The sequence below is a fragment of the Euwallacea fornicatus genome, chromosome 24, assembly GCF_040115645.1.
Source record: "Euwallacea fornicatus isolate EFF26 chromosome 24, ASM4011564v1, whole genome shotgun sequence".
Taxonomy (NCBI): domain Eukaryota; kingdom Metazoa; phylum Arthropoda; class Insecta; order Coleoptera; family Curculionidae; genus Euwallacea; species Euwallacea fornicatus.
Window position 1 is genome coordinate 1356189 of NC_089564.1, and position 21939 is coordinate 1378127.

General features: G+C 32.3%; 5 protein-coding genes across 8 annotated transcripts; 4 read left to right on the forward strand and 1 right to left on the reverse strand.

The window, feature by feature from the left end:
• Positions 1-441: 441 nt before the first annotated feature.
• On the forward strand, positions 442-3404 carry Tap42 (immunoglobulin binding protein Tap42). The gene is made up of 3 exons (XM_066296341.1): positions 442-943; positions 1397-1840; positions 2053-3404. The coding sequence occupies exons 1-3, from the start codon at positions 569-571 to the stop codon at positions 2284-2286; spliced, it is 1053 nt and encodes a 350-aa protein (XP_066152438.1). The 5' UTR covers positions 442-568; the 3' UTR covers positions 2287-3404.
• A 487-nt stretch (positions 3405-3891) lies between these two features.
• RpS28b (Ribosomal protein S28b) lies at positions 3892-5372 on the forward strand. The gene is made up of 2 exons (XM_066296342.1): positions 3892-4182; positions 5179-5372. Exon 1 carries the CDS (start codon positions 3977-3979, stop codon positions 4172-4174), a length of 198 nt encoding a protein of 65 aa, XP_066152439.1. The 5' UTR covers positions 3892-3976; the 3' UTR covers positions 4175-4182; positions 5179-5372.
• A 357-nt stretch (positions 5373-5729) lies between these two features.
• On the reverse strand, positions 5730-10405 carry LOC136346689 (alanyl-tRNA editing protein Aarsd1). 3 transcript variants are annotated; one of them, XM_066296038.1, is made up of 9 exons: positions 10376-10405; positions 10213-10287; positions 8166-8291; positions 7717-7969; positions 7461-7588; positions 7140-7390; positions 6983-7088; positions 5983-6191; positions 5730-5926 (listed from the first exon to the last, which is right to left on the reverse strand). In XM_066296038.1, exons 2-9 carry the CDS (start codon positions 10249-10251, stop codon positions 5806-5808), a joined length of 1233 nt encoding a protein of 410 aa, XP_066152135.1. In that variant the 5' UTR covers positions 10252-10287; positions 10376-10405; the 3' UTR covers positions 5730-5805. The 3 variants fall into 3 exon arrangements, with proteins under 3 accessions (XP_066152135.1, XP_066152134.1, XP_066152137.1); XM_066296037.1 differs by lacking the exon at positions 10376-10405 and having other exon boundaries at positions 10213-10367; XM_066296040.1 differs by lacking the exons at positions 8166-8291; positions 10376-10405 and having other exon boundaries at positions 10213-10367.
• Positions 10406-10506: 101 nt separating this feature from the next.
• Positions 10507-14597, forward strand: LOC136346691 (uncharacterized). 2 transcript variants are annotated; one of them, XM_066296042.1, is made up of 7 exons: positions 10507-10615; positions 10673-11010; positions 11864-12021; positions 12674-12793; positions 13505-13624; positions 13872-14147; positions 14272-14597. In XM_066296042.1, the coding sequence occupies exons 2-7, from the start codon at positions 10695-10697 to the stop codon at positions 14371-14373; spliced, it is 1092 nt and encodes a 363-aa protein (XP_066152139.1). In that variant the 5' UTR covers positions 10507-10615; positions 10673-10694; the 3' UTR covers positions 14374-14597. The 2 variants fall into 2 exon arrangements, with proteins under 2 accessions (XP_066152139.1, XP_066152138.1); XM_066296041.1 differs by having other exon boundaries at positions 10513-10615; positions 10690-11010.
• Positions 14598-16299: 1702 nt separating this feature from the next.
• On the forward strand, positions 16300-21878 carry l(1)G0320 (signal sequence receptor subunit 1 l(1)G0320). Its single transcript, XM_066296324.1, has 6 exons — positions 16300-16533; positions 18146-18346; positions 18886-19010; positions 20034-20232; positions 20289-20489; positions 21308-21878. The coding sequence occupies exons 1-6, from the start codon at positions 16470-16472 to the stop codon at positions 21394-21396; spliced, it is 879 nt and encodes a 292-aa protein (XP_066152421.1). The 5' UTR covers positions 16300-16469; the 3' UTR covers positions 21397-21878.
• The last annotated feature ends 61 nt before the right edge of the window (positions 21879-21939 follow it).

A 21939-nucleotide genomic window follows, 5' to 3' on the forward strand; every position in this document is an offset into this window, starting at 1 on the left:
ATATTCCTGAGTAAATTTTTTAAATTGTCATCTGTCCGAAAATATAAATAATAAGTGATCCGTATGGTATTTGACTCCTCTAAATACACACTTACAACTCATTTTGAACGTCAAAACACTGATAAATGTGACAGCTAAGCATCAATAAGTGAGTTAAATGACAAGTTTAGCAGTTACAGGAAATTCTCTTGATGAAATTTCCCTTATAAATAAAAATAGTCCTAGATGGACTACTGCTCAGCTTTTTAAAATGTTACTCAGACTGTTGAAGGTATCCTTAATATTAACCATGTCAATTAGTAATATTAATAGGTTATTTACATTTTTTACATGTTTTGCAGGTAAAACGATTTTTTAAGTCAAAATTCTGAAAATTGGTTTATGTCCTATGACATTGACAATTGAAGTATTTTGACCAATCAACGTCGAAAGTGTGTCATTCTCATTCTCATATGTTCTAATAAAATGAAACCAGCTATGTTAGAATTGTCTTTCAGAAAACCCCTAAACAAAATTAAAAAAAAAGTTTTATAAATTCGAATTGAACGTTTACTAAAAGAATAAAATTATGGCTGAATCCAAGGAAGAGGACCTCTCTCAAACCCTTTATTCCGTTTTCCACGAAGGTTTGGAGTTATTCAACAAAGTTTCAAATACGAATGAACCAATGAACAGTCCAGAGGTACAAATGGATGTGAAGAAAGCAATTGCCAATTTAGAACAAGCCACCCGTTTAGTATCCCTTGCCGATATTTTCAGCAAAAACGAAGAATTGGAAGAACTTGCAACTAACAATATTCAGTACTTGTTGCTTCCAGCCTTACTTGGTTTCTTAACAGCAAAACTTACCTCTCGAGACCGAAAAGAAATTCTTGATGTTGCTGAAATTTACTTAAAAGATTTTTTACACAGGACCAATGACTATAAATTAAGTAATTATAAGGTAGGTTGTGAATGTTAAATATAACTAGTCTTATGTATATTGGTTAGTATTAGAGTAGTGCCATTCTTTTAGGCCTTTTTGGAAAGTTACTGGGATTAACTCAATCATCATGTGCAAGCTGGAATTTTTGTCAACTTCGCCTTTAGAATAATTAGAACTAGATTTCAAAAATACACTACTTATACAGGGTGTCCCCAGTTTATGAACAGAAGTTCAGGAATAGTTAGAAAAATGTATTTTAAGGTGGATTGCACATAAAAGCATAGATTCTAATTTATTTAAAAGTATGTTAACAATAAGCAGTATTGAGTCACCAAGTTTATGACTGGTAGATATTTGATTATTGAGATCTTTATTATTTTGTTCCAAGGAATGTCCCCTTAAATTTATATGGCATGTTTAAGAAAAATCTTGTAGAGGCAGTAAATTTAAATTCATATTATTTTTTTTAAGTTTGAGATGGCTGATGAGGGACAACAAGAAAAAAGCAATACATTTAAAACTGAATTTGAGGAACTTGCCTATGCAGTCAATACACGGGCAACTAAAATTCAAAAATACAAGCAACACAAAGAACTGAAAAATCATCTTGAAAGTTTAAAGAAAAATGTTGAAAATGAACATGCTGATGAAGACATAAAACGTCAGTATTTCTTGACAATGTTAAAAGTATTTATTCATGATGTGGTTGACGACCTTGAAAGCATTAAAATGGAAAAACCCTTGTTGGAGCACATGGCCAAAATTAAGCAAGAAGGACTGCCCAAACCAAAAAGACAACCTCCACCTCCATTGAAGCCTATTATTATCACAAAAGATAAAATTCAAAAAGCAGTTTATGGAGCTGGCTACCCATCTTTACCCACAATGACTGTTGATGAATTTTATGAAAAAAAGGTTAGTTTGTAATTATTAAGGAGCAGTTACATTTGTTGGACATAAAAAGGATTTGTATTCTTAGTGCTATTTCTCAATTATTTTTTAAAACAATATTCAACAGTTTTTTCAAACATTATATACTTTTTAATTTATAGTTCTTAGTTTGCATTAATCACAGTATTTCCGTGATAATTGAAATTGTTATAGTAAATTAATTAATTATTTTGCAGATAGCTGATGGCTTGTTCCCAGACCCTAGTAAACCAAAACCAAGTAACAGTCCAATGAACTTGCAACAAGCTTCATTGGCTGGCATCAATTTAAATGATGAAGATAAGGAAGCAGAAGATCTTGAAAAAAAAATTGAAGAGGATGATGCAGAATATCTTGAGAGATTGAAGGCAAGAGATGAATATAGGGATGAACATAGAAGGGGTTGGGGAAATAGGATGAATAGAAGTTAAATAGGGATTTCATATTGTGTTTTATTGATACACATGTTAAATAATTGTATTTTTTTTTACATTTCAATGTATATTTTTGGCGTTTAACCCTGTCCAACTACAAAGGTGGTGTCTTGTACGTTGTAGGTACGTAATAAGCACATATCTCTTATTAGATAGTACTGCACAGTACCCACTTAAACTAGTGTGTTTGCCTTCCGCCGAAAAAATTTAACGAGAGTGTCACCGGTTTTTAACTCACATGTGGAATAGTATATTATGTAACCAGCAACAAAGTTTTTCCTTAACACATAAACGTGAGTATTGGCCATAAACCGTCAGCGAATTATACACTTTTCTTAGTTGAAATTAACCAAGAATAACTTTTAGTAAGACATTATTTGGGTGATAATTTTGTTATTGTCTTAGGAATCTAAAAAATATGAACAGAAAAGAGAAAATAAACAGAGAGGTTAAAATTTAAAATGTGTGAAATACTTAAATTTCTCAGCTTAATCGCTACGGAATGTCAGGTTTTTTAAATTTAATCATATGGTTACTTTAAATGGTTGATTTGACTGGTTAGTGATTAAACTTTTTTTAAATGAAATTTAATTTTCTGTGTTAATGAATACTCTTCATGGTATTTATTAACCTCTTGCTCTAACACAGATAACCAAGCATTCATTAAAGGTGTCACCGCGATTTTTATTAAAGAAATAAGTGAATTTTTGTTTATTCAATATTCTTTGATAACGATTCCTTAGTAATGATGCAAATATTGTTCCATTTTATTATTTAACCATGTTTATAATATGGTTATGATGTTTTTTAATTCTTTTTGTTGATGGTTTAGAGATTTCGCCTATATGAAATTTCTCGCTTTCGCAAAGAACTTGATGTATGGGATTTTTTATGTGTTTATTATCGTTTTGTGGTTTTATTTTTGAAAGTTTTGAACCTGGTTTTTTCCGTTCTGACATTGAACTTATTTCCTATTCGTTTTGGATTGATATAACTGCTGTGTATGATATAAAAAGGTTTATGATAGATCTATTTTAATGTCGCCTCATTACAGACTGTTTGAACGTTTCTTATGTGTCTCATGCATTTTTTTGATTAAAATATTTAAGAAAGGATTTTTCCTTTTTTTCCTTTCTCAATTGAAAGTTTGATACCAGTTTTTCGCGATTGTTTAAACGATTGTGAAAGGTGCTGCTCATATATTGAAAAAACACCGCCTATATAAAAGTAATATATATATATATATATTACTTTTATATAATATTATATATATATATATATATATATATTTAAATAATTTAGGGCCATATATACGGTGTGAGCCATCTGTCATAATGTGACACGTGTTATTCTGCAGCAATTGAAAATCCCAGCAGTTGCACAACTGTTGATTCTGTTAAACTCGATCATTACAATTTAATATACAAAAGGGAAGACGACACCTCTGTCGGTAAAGAGACATACTACAATATATTTTTTCTCTTTTCAATGCATGTTAAATAAATGTGAAGAACAGTTATTTTAGCTATACGATTCTGATTCAACCGAAACTTCTGTCAAACATCAAAATCCTTCACCTTAAAAGTGAAACAGTGAAGTTAGATTTTCCTCTGCTATAACCTCTTTTAGCCAGGTTTCCTGTTTGCGCACGTGTCTCGTCTGGTGTCTCTTGTAAAACTTCGAAAAAATGGATAAACCCGTTGTTTTGGCCCGTGTTATTAAAGTCTTAGGACGTACTGGATCCCAGGGACAATGTACCCAAGTCAAAGTTGAGTTCATTGGTGAACAGAACCGACAAATCATCAGAAACGTGAAGGGACCCGTACGAGAAGGAGATATCCTGACTTTGTTAGAGTCCGAACGTGAAGCTAGGAGATTAAGATAAATTCTAAGGTAAAGGATTTGACATGCAAATTGTATATTACAGTTAGTAGGTACTTTCTACAAATTCTAGGGCCATACAAAAAATATGAAATTGAGCAATATATTAAATATGGTATGGAAGCTAACAAAAACCACGAAATTTCTTTTTTGTATTCTGTATTAGAGTGTTTGTTATATCTACAAAAAATTTAAAGTCGATTTTATAAAATAAAACCTTAGTTAAACATTAGAAATATATGCAGGACCTTTATAATCCTTGTATAAGCCGTTTTTATTCAAATTGAATAATATTTTGAAGTCCAACACTATTTTATAAACATGCAGCTTTGACTCAACTCAATTCACGTTTGAACATGTCTTATGTCTTTGAAATTTCAGTTAATATTAATATTATGCATTTGCTTTCGCCAGCAGTTGCATAAACTATATTCAGAATGTCTTTCTGTATTGAGAATAGAGGTGGTTAAAGTTTCAGGTTAAAAAATATATATATTGCATTTATTGGTTTCCAAAATTTGTTGTAGAAATGTGCAGGATAATTCTTTTCAGAATTGGAACCCATTGTGTTGCCCCAAATTTTTTCCATTGACAGAAACTAAACATCTGTCTTGGAGTTTGAATTCTTTGTGCAATTTAAAAATTTTTCCTCTTGTATTTTTCCATACCTGTTACTGTTCTCTATTTATTTAATATTTTATGTTGTCTGTGTACATTATTACAAAAATATCTAGGAATATCCTTTATTTTTCCATAAGTGGATATACTTTATGTGAGTTTCTATTATTTCCAGATAAATATCAAATTATGAAAAAGATATGGACACTTCTCTAATTCCATTAGATTCGTGACTTTATTATCATTTAGTATTGTTTCTAAAAACTTAAATAGAAACACATGAAGTATATATAGTTTTTAGGGGAAGACAATGTACATACCTAAATACTTAATAGAAATATATTTTGGTTTTATTTTAGACAAAATTTTTGACTTTGTTTTTTGTTACAGGTTCTATTTTCCAAGAAAAAATAAAATAGCAGATCGGTCCCTGTGTGGTTTACTTAGCTGTGTACTAATGACACTAGTACAGTGCCACCAGTACAGCTAAGTAAACTGCTTCACTTTTTTGTAATCCACAGAAATTTAAACTGTTCAAATAAAAATTTAATGAATTATTTGTAATAAACCCAATTTGCATCCAATGAGTGTCTTTTATTTTAATTTCCTGGCTAGTACGAAAAGATACATTATTTAATATAAGAAAAGCTAATATGGACACAGAGAGGATTACAGAGAAAAATTATACATTTATGGGGGTAGTGTGGTAATACAAAATATTCTATTAAATTATAAATTTTTCAATTATTTTTTCATCTCATATTTCACTAGGTTTGTATCTATTATTGTTTTGAAATGGGGTATTGACTTTGATTTAATTTTAATTGCAAATTTGACACTGACGATTAATAAATTGTACAGTAACGACAGAATCCGTCACTCTTATTCGCCAAAGAGATGAAAACGTAAGAATGATTAATAAGGTAAAAAAAAATCGTCTATGCAGTAATAATTCTTTATTAATTGCATATAATACTCTTAACAATACAAATGCTTTTTGAACTGAATATAACAATTTTAATTCTTAAAATAATCTTTAATTATTGCTTCTGCTTTAGATCTATTAGCCATCTTCATAACTTTGGCTTGGAACTTATTGCCTTTACCTGCGCCTTTACCTTCTAAAAGTTCAGAAATTCTGCAAAAAAAAAAGTAAATAAATAAGATGATTTCTCTGAATGAATCTTTTTTTACTTCGGTCCGAGATCGGCTACAATTTTTTCAGGACCATACAAAACAATATTCCCACTAAGTTTTTCATCTCCAGTGGACAAGAATAGGAATATATCTTTCCCCTTGTCTCCTAATTCCCGAATAAACGTGTTCATAAAATCAGGCTCCGCTTCTTTCCTATGTAGAGAAAAAAATGCAGGGACTGGTAGTGTATCGTTTAAATTCTTAGCCTAAAATATATTATGAATAAAATTCGATATTAATTGGAACCGTCTATTTTACAAGTTAATATAACTTTAAACTCATTTTGTATAGACTTTTTCGGTCATTTTTTTAGATTCATTAACAAAACAGTGGTGTAACGTTGTGGAAATTTTTAATCTAATTTTTGAAAGAAATAATCTTTCACGGACGAGTCTATTGGAAATTGCTCTCTTTATAAAAAGCAGTTGAACGTTTAGTTAGTTAAAAAGTTCCGCAATCTCAAAGTTTATATCTACCAAAATCAAGATGCATATCTTTCAATTCAGGCGTAATTTATGTCTATTGACAAGAATTGATTGGACGATCTATGGTATTCCAATTAATTTAAAATCTCGGCTAAGATGCACGGAAAGGTGCCTTTTTGTTTCATATAAATAATTACTAAGATTAAAGAACGCAGTACATTTTTAACATGACCTATTTGTCCAATTCAGTCACTGTCGATTATTCATACCGGAAAAAAATATTTGTTTGGAGGGAAGAATATGTAAAATACAGGGTCTTTCATAATGGTATGTCGAAAATTCTAGGGGTGAAACTGTGAATAATTTTAATAAAAAAGTTTATATGAACACGTGGCTGTTTTCGCTTCATATGTGAAATGTATCTGAATTCTGTAAATCTTCAACAATATTATGAAACGCCCTATATAGATTATTCAAAACGTGTTTTGTCAATCTATTAGTAAAAAGATTTTCCCATAATTTCGTTAATATTCAAATCTAAAATTTATAAATTGTACCGTGTAAGTGCATACCTGTAAAAAAGCCAAATCTTTAAGTACACCCTGGACATTCTTATTCAGAATTTTCACAGTTTTTTGAAGTTTATCTGCAAGTTCTGGGTGTTGTACAGGGTTGCTCCTAAAATTAAATCCGTGAGTTCAATACTATTTTTCTACTTGGAGAACTCACTTAAGTAGTGCAGTTAATTTCTGCTCTCTCTCAATGCATCCCGTCAATCTGTTAAGTATTCTATTGCCTACCAAGAAATAAAGAAAAGTTTTATCTTTTCTTTTGCTTTTCTCGCTGTGCAACAGTTTAACCACTTGTAACTGACTTAAATTAGTTACGTGAGTGCCGCAGCACATGTTTCTCTCCAAATCCTCGATATTGATAACTCGAATATCACCTTTATGGTCCTCTGGAAGGCCTCTAGCTCGAACCTGAAGGGTGGTATTAAAATAAACTTAAAGTTTATGTTACTCTACCGCACGATTTCATGTTTACGGTTACCTGTTTTAATTCCTCCTCGGACGTGCCTTCAGTGTACACTTCAACAGATACCCTTTTCCCATCTCGAATAAGGCTATTTATTTTATTTTCAGCCTCCCGAATTTCCTCGTCGGTAATTTTAGGCGTATCTGGAAAATTAATAAATAACAAACTGTAATATAAACATGGAGAATTACCTGAACCATAATTTGCCAATATAAATTAAATATTTTAGAATTTTGCGAGTCTATCTTAGCGTTCAGAGTGATTTTTTTACCTAATTCAATGTAAGACACTTCTTCCCCCAACCACCAGCTAACAGTAGAATATTTAAACTCTCTATCAATGACCGCAGTGACCAAATGCTGGCCAGAATGTTGTTGCATGTGATCAAAACGTCGCTCCCAGTTAATTTTTTGTCTAACTTCCTCTCCTTCCGAGAACGAATGATTGGTGATATGTATAGCTTTATCAGCTCTTCGAATAACTTTGATAACTGGGATTTCGTTGAGTGAACCATAATCACAAGGCTGGAATATGTTATTATAAATATTGCGAAAATTTCCAACTTGAAATAAATTCTGAACTATTTATTCCGTTTTGAACAAATCGCTAAAAATTCTTCCGAGACTTTTGGATATGTTGACATTACTAATCGCTCGATTTCTGCCACGAACTCTTATAGTGTCTCTAATGGTATTTGTATTTTGGCTTAAATTGAATTACCTGTCCTCCGCCTTCTGGAAATAGTATCGTATCTTCTAAAATTACTTCGAACAGTTCTGGATACTCTATATTAGGTTTGTCGTGATTTTGTTGTATTTTTTCACAGGTAATAACTTTCGACGAAAACTATAAAACAAAATCTTAATGAATTAGTAACTTATTCAAATATCAGTAATACATATTTTATACACTTTGGCTAAAAAGTAAGTAGTCTTCCGCCTTATGAAGCTGGATAGAATAAATTGTTCAATATCAAAGAGGTTTCTTAACAACCAAAAAATAATAAGAGATTTGAGTATAGCATTTGCTTTGGAGTATAACGAAGTTTTAAAATGCGTGAATTACCAAATACTAGATTCTCCCGAAGCAATGCTGAAGGTCGTGTTTACACAACGAACACACGAGATGAGGAGGATGTTTAGACAGTATTAAAAATGAACCCCAATCCAGCACCCAAAAAATATCTAAAAAATTTGGTACTCCATTACCCACCGTTTGTAGGGTTTTAGGATAAAATCTGTGGCACCCATAACATTTTCACAAGGTTGTTTCTTACACGGGGAGGGATTATAAATCTTTATAAAAAATCACGAATCACGATTCGGCTAATTTATTAAACTTCTTGAATGACGCAATTTTTTTTTCTTATAAAACTTTCCCCCTGAAGTATTAAAACATTTACCTTTACAATTGCACCGGAAATAAATACACAATATGATACAAAATGAATACAATTGCACCAGAATAAGGTTTGTATGATGCGCCCCAGCACACTAAAATATGAATATCCGGGAATTTCTAAACGCTTTCAACAACGGCGGCCACCGCAATCACCAGATTTACATTAATGTGACTTTATCCTTTGAAGAATTTATGAAGTTCGCATATTCAACGCAGATGCAAAGTAAGGAGAATTTATGGAACCGCATCAATAACGATGCGCAATTATAAAAAATGTATTTAATCGCCCAATGGAACAGACTAACTTTGGGCGAAATTAAAGACGATTATGCGTAAGAGAAAATTGGAGCCATTTCGAACAGCATCTTCAGCGTTAATTTTTTACTATTACTTAATTAGTTTTGGGATCTCAGAAAAGGAAAATTGTGAATATGCAACAACAAAACTCTGCTTTAAATAAAGCACTTGACATAATAGAGAAATCTGCGATTTTAGTATATATATTTAAAAATTCTTTTCATGTAAATAACTTTTAGAAGATTTAAGTTTGACGTTTGTCTTGGCTTGTTAGCAATATAGTTATATGTATTGTTCAAATCTTTTCCCATATTTAAAACTTCCATCATGGTAAGTATCTTCTTGTTATTTACAAATGTTCACTAGCTTACTGCTTATCACATAGTATATTATCACAGTTAAAAATATAGGGAAAACGTAAATAACACAATGCAGGACTTACTTGTGTTTCCCATCAATAATTTGATTTTTTTATTCTGGCAGAGATGCACTAAGAAATTATGATTCTTCAAAGAACATTAAATATATAATCTTAGAAAGTTGAGCATTCTTGGTATTTTATACAGGGGGCAAAATGTCAGATATCAAAGATAATAAGATCCATTTAATATGTGGATACTGAATATATTAAATATTCTTTATTTAGTATTTTAAGCTTATATCCTTTTATATTGTTTTCAGTTTGGATCACATTTATCTATGCATACCAATATGTTTTTTTTTCTATTCTGTAAGTAGTGTTTGTTATATATTTCTATTTTACCATGGAAAAGGGATTGATTGGCTCGATACAAGTTGCACAGCATAGCATAACACGAGAGGAGACTTTGTGGTGTTTTGTATTAGATTATGCTAAGTTTTGTATCTATAAATTGACCAATGTATCTGTATGTTTTAAGTTTCTTACGTAATGCTCCTCCAATTTATATCTCATTTGCCAACAAGCGAAAAAGTTTAAGTCCGGTGTTACCAAGTGTTCAGATTTTTTTAGATCCCTAGAATAATTCATTTTCATATTCGAACTGATATACCAATTGAGGATTGTATGGGAGTTAAGAACTTTACCCACCTCTTTTAAAAATGCGTCACTCTGACACTTGAAAACCATTGTATATAGTTAGAGAGTAGCGTAAGCCCCAAACTCCTGAAAAGGCCCAAACAGGAAAAATAATTTCTGATATAAAATCGTAGAGATTTGTAAGTTTTTAATAATGATGAAAAGGGTCACTTACGTGAAGTTAGCGACGAAAGCTCTAGGCCCACCTATTCCCCCGCCACCACGTTTTCAACTTCAGTGTGGTAGTATTCCATTGTTTCCAATGTTGGCAATTTGGGGGGAAGAGGATCCCCTACCGGTTAGCGATTTAGCGTCTAACTTCACGCAAGTTCGATCAGCTGATAATATCAAGTACTTGGAGAAGATTGTTAAAACATCATTAAGAATAGTGAAAAATAGGAAATGGAAAGTAGGAGTGAGTAATTAAAATTTAGACCTCATACGTTGAAATATAATAGAATATTATTTAAAGTTATTTATTATATGAAGAGATAATGGAAAATATTGAAGAACCAAAAGTTCCAGAATATATTGTTCAGGAGGAATGCACCCAAAGCCTTGAGTGTGAAGATCAGGAGATCGGGGAGGTTGAAGCAGAAGATGTAGTACCATTTCACCTAATAAAAATTCAAGTAGGATCTATAGATGCAAATGTAAAGGAAGACATGGAATATCAATCATATATATCGTTGCCTGATATTCCTGATTCAAAAAGATTTACTCAATATAACACTAGTGTTAAAGGAAAATATTCAAAATATTATAGGCAAACGTACCGAACTGCTTGGGAGCTTATGCCTGATTTTAAAGGTGAGTAATACCATATTCTCAATTGTAGTGTTTACAGGAAAAGGTGTATCTGTACTGTGTTTGCATGAACTTTTAACACAAAATTGCACAAAAACCATGCAATTTTAATATAAATAATTAAATGTTGTATCATGTTTGCTTTGAGCCACTGTCAGTTATTTTTCGACGTACTTTCATAAACTATCAAAATAATAATGGGGTCCAATTTGAAATTTTAAAGTTTTGACCATTTATTGATGTTCAAGTTGACTTTAGTATTGTGGACATCATATAGAAAATGTTAAGCAAACTTAAATAGCATATTAAAATACAGACTTTCTACTGTATTGTGGCTAAAAAATGTTTTTTGTTTGTTAAAAATTTGCAATTTTGCAAAGAATTTGCAAGTGTCACTTGCAATATTCGGTTACATATATCTTGAAAACTATTAATTCTCAGAAGACCAACCTATTAATGAATTAACATCAAAATTCAAGGTAGAATCCAAAAATGCAATAATAATTAGGGCGTTGCAATTAAAAAAACATAAGGTTGTATTGTATTTTTCCTTTTACATACCCTATATAGATAAGAATGTTTTTAAAATATATTTTATAAGGTCCTAAACTGTATATAAATATAAAAAAAATGTTTGATAAAAAAAAGGTCATATTCGTCTGACAAGCGTTTAGTGAACAACCCTGTATATTGTACATATATATATTTCACTCCTTGAATTATAATCCATCAAGTCCTATGCATTTTTGACATAGAAAAACTGAACGCTGGAAAAGTCTCTATAATATCCAATAATGTTTAACAACGTAATAATTATTATTCAATTTATTTTATTAAAAATATTTTGAAAACATAGGATGGTTGAAAGGAGTAAAGGGACAGCCCACCAAAGCATTTTGCATTTATTGTCGGAAAGTTCTACATGCACATCGAATAAGCCTCTTGAAGCATACTTGTACTATAAGACACCAGAAGGCTGCCCAAGTTCACAATAGTCCATTTAAGTATGATGCAGTAAGTAAACCTGTTGTAAGCCATCTATGTTAATCAAAATTAACCTGCTGGATAATAAAAGTTTGGAGTATTCACTGTATCCTATAAACTATTAATTCAACTTGTTTACTTCAAGAAATAAAATATATCTACCCTGGCTGTTCATTTTTACAACTTAAGCATTGGAAACTTAGTAACTATAGGAACTAGGAGGTAGAAATGGAAATTCTTCACTCTGTGTGTTCTAAAGAGCATTTGAAGTCTGAAAAACTGCAGATGCTATTAGGAATAAACTTTATAACTTTTTGTCATATTTTTGACATAAATGGGGCTGTTGAAATTGTTTACTCAAATTTTTACAATGTAATCGTAACGTAATAGAATATAAAGGAATAATGGTAAATTTAATTTGCTAAGTTAAATCTCGATACCTAGTGTAAATGTCAGATGTTTGATGATAAATACTAAATAGATTACTCAACGCCTTATATGTACGGTGTACCATATTTTGCGAGGTGTTGGGTAATTATCACCAGTTATTTCAGAGGCATTTAGTAGTGGACAGACATGATAAATTAGATTTGCGCTTATTTTCCAAATGGGAATTCCTATACACATTTCTGCAATACCTTGTAAAATGATACCAAAAGACTTTCATACACATTATTTTTAGGTGAAATCAGATGAGAAGGAAGAAATACTGAATAATGACCCTGAACGGGAAGAGAGGATTCATGCAGATGAAGAAGGAAGCAGTGATGTCAATGAAGCCCCTATAGTTTATATGTCACAGGTAATTCAAATTAATATTTAACTATGTAGTTTGAAAAATCTATAAAATAAGATTATGAGTGTTATGATTCGTTCAAAATGGATTCAAATTCCAAAGTTCTTACCTTCATAAATCCTGTATTATACTTCTCCCTTAGGAGAGAGATATCTTAATATTAAGAGTAGTAGTTTAGCAATTCACGATCACTTATCGGGTGTGAGTTTACTTAGGATACTTTTCAGGGAGCTTAATAGTCAGTAAATTCTACTTATGATAAGAAACTTTTTAAAGAATGAAGGGATGTTCTTAATACATAAAAAAGACATTTAATTTGTTTGTAAACTAAGCATGTTGCTTTTACCCAGACTGTTATGTAACCTAGACGAAACTTGAATGTAAGAAATTCGTTTCTTTTTTTAAACTAGACCCAGGATAACATCTTTTATATAATCGAATTTGGCTCACTCTGTATATTTTAAATGTGAATTTAATGTCTCAAAAACTGTAGAAACCACTGGAATTAAACTTTAGAAAAATTTAAACTGTGACATGAGCTTTAAGAACACATGTCCCATTAACGAAGTCTTCGTTACCCATTACTTCAGTCGCATTTAGTAAAGACAACCATGATACGTTAGGTCTGCGTCATTTCCAGAATGGAAGTGGTTATAAAACTTTTCTGTAACTCCCCGTAAAGTAATACCAGATAACTTTTATATGCGATGTTTTTAGGTAAAATCCGATGAGAAAGGGGAAATTATGAATAATGACCTTGAACGAGAAGATAGCATTAATACAGACGAAGATGCAAGTAGTTGTGCCAATGAAGCCCCTATAGTGTACATGTCACAGGTAATTAAAAAAAAAACAACAAAAACAATGGAGGTATTAAGACATATAGATAAAGATCCGGATACGCCATCAGCAGCTTCGATATTCTCATGCCACACCCCAGTGAACATTAATCTTCTCGGTAACACGATTTTCGACACCGGTCAAATCCCCTTGCACACATTCCTCACCATTTCTTATAATTCGAAAATGGTTCTCTGCCCTGCTGGAATAGGCTAATATTACAGCTGATATCGAACTATTTCAGATGGACCTAATAAACGAAGATACACTGGTACCTCCTATATCAACTCAAGTAACAGATACTACGACAGGAAAGCCAGTGAGTGGATTACTCGTGAGCCTGTATAAACTAATTGAAGGAAGATGGACTTACATTAATGAAGGAGTGACAAACACGAAAGGTCATTATTCAGACCTTTTCAAGAGAGGAGGGTGCACCTTTGGCCGCTATAAGCTGCATTTTGATGTCGATAGATATTTTGATAGCAAACAGCAAAAGAGTATATTCCCATTCATTGAAGTTAGTACATTTTTATTTCAAATTTCTTAATACATTCTTTTCCATTTTATAACTCTATTTATGATTAACATGTTATTATATAGCTATGGTTAAATAATATTTTATTCAACATCATCTATTGTAGATCGTCTTCGATATCACAACATCAACTCCATTGCATTTTCCACTTTTACTGAGCCCAAATAGTTATACAACCTACAAATCATCGTATGCTGAACATGAATGACTTGTTGGTCTAGAAAAATTTAAGTGGAAAGAAGGTCATGCAATTCGCATAGGATTTTATTGATATTATATTTATTAGTGCCCATTTGTAATAAATAAAATGGTGATCTGTTGCCATTGTTAATAGACAAAATTTTGGCATATGTTAATATATTGTTAACGAGGTTAATGAAGTTTTTCACATAATTATATCGAATGGTTTTAATAGACGTATTCAATAATCAATGATATTTTTTCTACCCCTAGACGAGTAAATAACAAATAACATAAGGCTGCCAAGTAACAGAAAATGAACAATTACGGGTAAGTGTAAGTAATAATAATATCTAATAATGCGTAAGAGTTCAGTTAAGAGATCCTGATAGATTAGAATCATTATAATAACGTGCAATAACACGTATTGAAGTACCTTTATGTACGGTAATAGTCTATATTTTAGGTCATCACTGTATTGCAGTTTCCTTCATGGTTCCCAAGTCGCCATCTGCCGTCCAAGGGTTTAATCTATTACAGATTTCTTCCCTATTCATTTTACAGTTTCCTACATGGCTCCCAAATCGCCATCTGCCGTCCAGGGGTTGAAACTATTACAGTTTTCTTCCCCTTTCATTTTACAGTTTCCTACATGGTTCCCAAGTCGCCATCTGCCATCCAGGGGTTAAAACTATTACAGTTTTCTTCCCCTTTAATTTTACAGTTTTCTACATGGTTCCCAAGTCGTCATCTGCCATTCAGGGGTTAAATCTATTACAAATTTCTTCCCCTTTCAGTTTACAGTTTTCTATAAATTTGGTTCCCTTAAATTTTTAGTTTCTACTACCGGAATGATAGTTCTCTCGCACAATGGCACACAAATGGACTGGATTGGAAAAAAAAAATTCCGCCGCGGCCCTCCCTGCTGTTAACACAGTTAGTTTTTTCTAGGCAAAACCAATCCTTGGTAGTGTAAACAATGCCTCTTCAATTTAAAACTAAAGCCAGATATGGGCAAAAGAAATACGTGCTAATTCGCCAGATCAAAATACACCGAAGCTCTACTTGTGCGCGAAGCATACCCCCCAGGGACAGTACCGGCACAAGGGGGGTTAACGAGGATCAACAAGGTTTTTAGTGAGTTAGCGCTCTCAGTAGCGAGTCCCACACGCCCTTCTAAACAAGATCGGTTGGGTGTCTTTTGAAGATTTTCCTCGTTAAAAAAAAAGGTCATCATGTATGTTCAATGATGGCAAAAAAATAGAATAAGCGATTTCAAAAGGCAATAATCGTATCACAAGATTAACTGAAAAATGTGTTTTGACTAATTAACTAATAATCGATTAATTTGGTATTTCATTCTTTAATTACACATTATTATACATGAGTATTTAAACCAATTATTTAGGATAACAGCAGAAGCAAACTAATGCCATAATTCTACTAAAATTAATCGCGTTTTTAAATGGAATGCTGTCAGATACTAGTACTCTTATGACATCACTTTAATGTCAAAGCGTTTCATGAGTTGGCAATTCAGCCCATATACAAAATATACGATGTTTCGATTGCTTCTTACTATTTCACCGTTATAAAACAATAAAATATAATTCTACATCCATTTTTTCTAGATCGTACTATAAAACGTTGTGTTCAATGTCAGGAACGTGGCCGAAAATTGTTAGCGATATCCAGTAATTCATTTCGATGGAAAAGTGTTTAAATTTGCATAAAAATTAATTTATATGTTCCAAATTTTTTCATTGATTAAAATAATTTGATTAATCGTTTCATGCAAAGGAGTTAATCGATTATTTTAATTACTCTATTAACCGTTGTCATCCCTAGTTCCGCGGTGAAAGTGAATGCCGCGTAACATGACGTGTGAGTCATGCGTTGGCAACCACAAATACATGCAACGTCGACTTCTATTGAGTGGTGGGGGTTGCCATGCGTTCAGAAACTTCCACGTCGAAGCAGAGTGGCCTAAAAACCATTAGATTGATCGTCAAAATTGGTTGGATTTGGCATTTTTGGCAGTCGTGTTCCGGTATCAGGCTGTTATAGTGTATTTTGGTGGTAGTTTAGGTCTTTTCTAATCTAATTTTATATAAATACTTGAAAATGAAACATTTCTTCCTTCTTTCTCTTTTGATTTTGCCAGCGGTGGTGTTTTTAGCGGATAATGGTAAGTAAATAATGTACTATGCCGCCCCTTTAGGTTTCTTGAAACTTTAGGGCTCCTAAAATTACGTGGCATTAAAGAAAGTGATGAATTTTATTTCAGAGTTATTCGACCACTATCATTTAACTTGTGATTATTTCATTATTACACTGAGTTTCAATAACATATGTCGAGGTTAACTTTTTAGAAGCCTCTTAAAACCGTGAATTTCACACCCAAATCTACCCTTACTTGCAAATACTTTATTAGATACAAGTTTTATTGTAGAAGCTCATTGTCACACCTTTAAGTTTGCAAAATAGATAGCGAAGTGATTTTCTAACAAAATAGATAGTGCAGCATTTTGTAATGGTATGTGTGCTATAACTTAATGAATGTCGCCCTAAAATTATATAGGAGCGATGCATCTTATTAACTCTGCCAGGTACCATTTGATGAAAAAATGAGAGAAGTGTTTAGTATCCTGAAATTTTAAGGTGCTTAAGTATGATATTTTGATTATTGTTATCAACAATGTCATAAAATGCAAATACCTGGGAATGTGAAACACATATGACAAGTAGGTTTCATTATGAAAATGTCAGATAAGACTATGGTGTCTTGTATAAAGACATCCTAATGAAATAGCTGACATTGTGTAAATGTCCATTTCTTTGAGCTTATTTTGATCTCAATTTTGAACATTCCATAGTTCGCTGATAGTGTTTTCTTATATACATCAAATGCCACATCTGGTTAATTAACAATTGTCTTGTGGCCTCTTAATCATAAATTTCTTCCATTACAAGAAAACCAATTACAGTGTCAACAATATGTCTAAAATACTGGTCAGGACTTCTAAAACAAATTTTTAACTGTTTTGGACTATCTGGCATGGGTTTTCTTTCATATTGTAACAGAGCTCATCATTTTATTATTTATTATTTCCTTATTCTCATTCATATTAATTCACTGTAAAGATATTATAATTGAGCCAAATTTGTCTTATATTAAAATTAAGGTTTCAATGCATATGTATACAGAATGTCAAATTCCACTATTTTTTTTCCAATTTTGCTGATAGTTCTTACAGTTTGGGAAAGATTTAATTAATTCTTTGACATGAGGATACTCATTTAGGTTTACTCCTTTAGATGTACCCAGGGATTTTTAGAATCTGCAGGTTTATACTTTCAATGGAATCAGATACCAGTTTACCCTCTGTGACTTTTTCTTATGACGCCACTGACATTTCTTTCTGACAAATTCACTGTTTTATTTAGAAACCTTTTGGCCCTTTTCATCTTATTGTTCGTCTAATTCTCTTTTAAACTTAATTTTGAAAGTGTCATTCAATACATGCCATTTTTCCACTAGTATAATGTTTAATTTCCAAATGCTGTGATTAAGTACCAGAACTCTGAAAAATTGTGAGGCAAAGAACGTTCTATCCCATATTTTTTACGATGCACAAAACGGCCATTTTAATATTGTAATTGAAAACTTGGTTTCTAAAAAGATTGCATATTTAATTAATATGCATATTAAAGTCATGCATATTCACCTTTCAGTAATTTTACACAATAGTACCACGTATCTAAATTGTATAATGCAAGCAAAAAATCTTCCTAAATAGGTAGATCAAAAATGATGGCTTTTGCTGAGGAAGACCCGATTGATGAAGAGGAAGCTGATGTTGAAGGGGAAGTTGAAGAAGGTGATGTAGTGGCAACTGAAAGCGAAGAAGATGAAGAAGAATCACAGTCCAAGGCTTCGCCAGACGCAGACACAGTTCTGTTATTCACCAAACCTAACGTCCAAGGAGCCTCTCAACTAGGTAAAACAAAGTATACAGTTTTTTTTTTAGGTGGTGACGCTCTCTGTATTGTACAAAAAAAAACTGTAGACGGTTCCGATTTGTCACCCCCAAAAATATCAAAATGCGAGATTTTCCTCATTTATTGTTATTACAGAAGAAATAATAGACACTAAAAGAAACAAATGAAATTATCGAATGAATTCTAAAAACGATTTCGAACTGAATGTAGCAACTGTTGAAGACCACAATTGAATAATAATTTAAGTTCATATGTCATTATTAGCATAATCTAAGGGTATTTGTAATGCAACCAAATATGATACTTTAGATTGATCAGAATAGGCGCCTTTCTCAATCTACCATTAAGTCCAATAAGTTCATTTTCTTATTTTGAATGCACTATGACAAGTCATGGTTCTGATTCAGTAGGTTCACTTTCATAGTGGTTTACAAAGTACCCTTTGTATCCTTCCTGTAAAAAATACATGCTATGATAAAATATTAATTCAGAACTACTCTACTTTGTAAAACTAACTTTTTTTTAATATTTCATTTAGAACTCGTCGCTGGCACTCCAGTGGAATTTTTAGTTGGTTTCCGCAACAAGGGGGAACAGGACTTTATCGTGGATTTCATTGAAGCATCATTTAGATATCCCATGGACTTCAATTACTTCATTCAGGTAAATTATCACTATATCTTATATATTAATGTAATATACCGTGTATCTACGAAATTGTTCAACACAGCACTATGTGAAACCAGCCAAAAGCTACATCTAAAAATGTAGGGAGAAGGTATAACTGTATAAAATGATAAATTTCTCTATAAAATCAATTTCGCATCATTTCTGGTTTAACTTGAAGTGACCCAAATTTTTTTTTATGTATAACTGATGAGGAAAGGCAACTTCCTCACATAAGTGTGAAAAATCGCGCTCACTAGGGGGAACGTCAATCATGCAAGGGTGTTAACAGACTATAGACAGGTGTGTGTTATATCTTTTCCAGGGCAAAAAAATATAAAAACAGAAATAAGGGGATTGGACACAATTAGTCATTGGAAAACAAACCGGATGCTACCATATCGAAAGACTAATATTTAAGCCATTAATCTAACGACAATTTCTGTCATAGAAGATCTACGCATTATTTTTCCTTTTAACTTTGACTTTTCGCTGGACGATCGCGATTCAAATTAACATTTTACTGCTATTTTGGAGACACTTAAGATATAATCACGCTTAATATAGAGGTATCACAATTTCCAGTAAAAATATGAGGATTGTACAAGTAGGAGAAAGAGCGCATAAGATTTGATATGTCCACGACAAAAACCAACCAAGTCAGTTGTGAGGCTAGCGACTCACGTGGGCGGAACCAGTACGGCCGATGTTTCTATTTCGCTGCCTTCATAGCACTTCGTTGGACTATGCTAGAAGCATATTAAACCTTGTGCGGTCCTTCTGTCATTTACCCAATCCCTATGTTTCCACTTAAATTAATAGTAGTACCTGTATATAATTTTATTAAACCATTAGTAATGTATAAATAACTGTGCTCTGTTAAACGATTTCGCAGCCACTGACATAACAGTGAAATATATACTATGAAAAATTATCTAATATCTTTTATCAGACATATAAACGTTTAAGATTCTTGTCATTTAGTAATGATTTTAAACTAAGTTGTAAATTTTGTCTTAGAATTTCTCTGCTGTTGGTTACCATAGCATTGTAAAACCAAACCAAGAAGCCACTTTTCAATACAGTTTCCTCCCAGGCGAAGGTTTCGCCGGTAGACCCTTTGGCTTAAATATCAACTTGGTCTATCACGACCTCTCCGGCAATGGCTTTCAAGAGGCCGTGTTCAATGAAACCGTTCAAATTATCGAATTAGATGAAGGTAAGATTATTGACCAGTTTTATAGAGTCGTTGAGGATAATATTGTGTTGTGATAGGTTTTGATGGGGAAACCTTCTTTTTGTACGTCTTCCTCGCCGCCACTGTTGTACTGCTCTTGGTGATCGGACAGCAAACTCTTCTCTCTGTGGGCAAGAAGAGACCGTCCAAGAAATCGTCTGCTCCTGTCGAAACCGGAACCAGTAATCCGAATAACGTGGATTATGAATGGTTGCCTGCTCAGACTTTGGCCAGTTTAAGTAAGTGGTTCTTTTCATTTCAGGTAGAAGAAAGTAAAATATATTTTATTATAAGTTAAACAATTAGTATTTATCTCCGTTATTTTCCGGCAGAGAATGATTATTTTCAATAATCATACATCAACAAAAGAGCATTAGAAAACCTGCTTTCTTACTGCCTAACTATTACTATTGTTATCATTATTAATCTGATAATATATGAAAAAACAACTGCCGTTTATGTTACCAGTTAAGAAAAACAGTTTTGTGTCACGCGCGAGATTCTGCTGAATAAGCGAAGCGGCATCCTGCAATACACGGCAGTCTTTAAATACTTTTACATACGTTTTTCCTAATTTTGTTGTATGATAAAGACATTAAAAAGAAAGGGCAACACTTAATCTGCGCCCTGATGTGATTGGTCTCATTTGTTCTTTGAGTTATGAAATCAAGGCACATATCTACTTCAATTATGTAACTAAACTGCAAGAACTTGAAATGCATAATGGAAATTGAAAGCTTATATTTGAAGTTAAATAACTCTAAAAATAGGAAAGCTATTTAAATGCAGGACGCATATCCTTGAGTATAGTGCTCGGATATTTGAACTGTTACAGGGTCGACGAATACCTTGTTATTTTGGTGTGATTTCTTGCATGTACATTTCTCTGAGAGAAATTCTCAGGCTATACTGTTTTACAGTAGTTAAGATGACAGGGGTCATGTTCGGCCGATTTTCAAAGCACGAATAACATTTTTTATGAATCAAGCCGAATTGATGTGATGAACGCATAACATTTACCCAACCATGTGACATTATTTTATTTGTTTTGCTACAGACAAAGAAAAAACCCAAAAATCTCCGAGAGTCACCAAGCAGCAAAGCCCCAGACAACGCAAAGCCAAGCGCTCCACGGGGTCGGAGTAAACTTTATGGACTGATTTCATTTCTGCAATAATGAAATGCCTAGTTTGTAATCAATACAATGACATTCATCATCGTTTAGTCGATTTCCGAATTTAAAAAAAATCGTATTAACTTATATTCTAATTTTGCAATTTTTTGTTTAAACAATGAACACAAAAAGAAACCGAAACAAATTTATTAAGAGTTCGTTTAATCAATACCTAAATTCACAAATTAAAATTTTACAAACATGTAAAATTACAAAGATACAAAGTGTAGTATGCTGTGTGCGCCTGGCATGTAGGCTGAAACTGAATGAGTATAGTAATTTAAGTCCATTCTTATTATTTATGTAATTCATGTCAAACCCAGTGTTGTGATTTTTTTACATTTCGTTGTTACTTCCTTAATGTCTGGATACAAGGGTCGATGTAAATATGCTATTTAAGGGTTTACCACAGTGTGGTAAATATATCAATAAAATATTTTTACTTAAATTTGAAGTCTCTATTTTTATTATTTGATTTCCCTTTCTTTAATTGCCATTTACCTTCGAATTTCCCT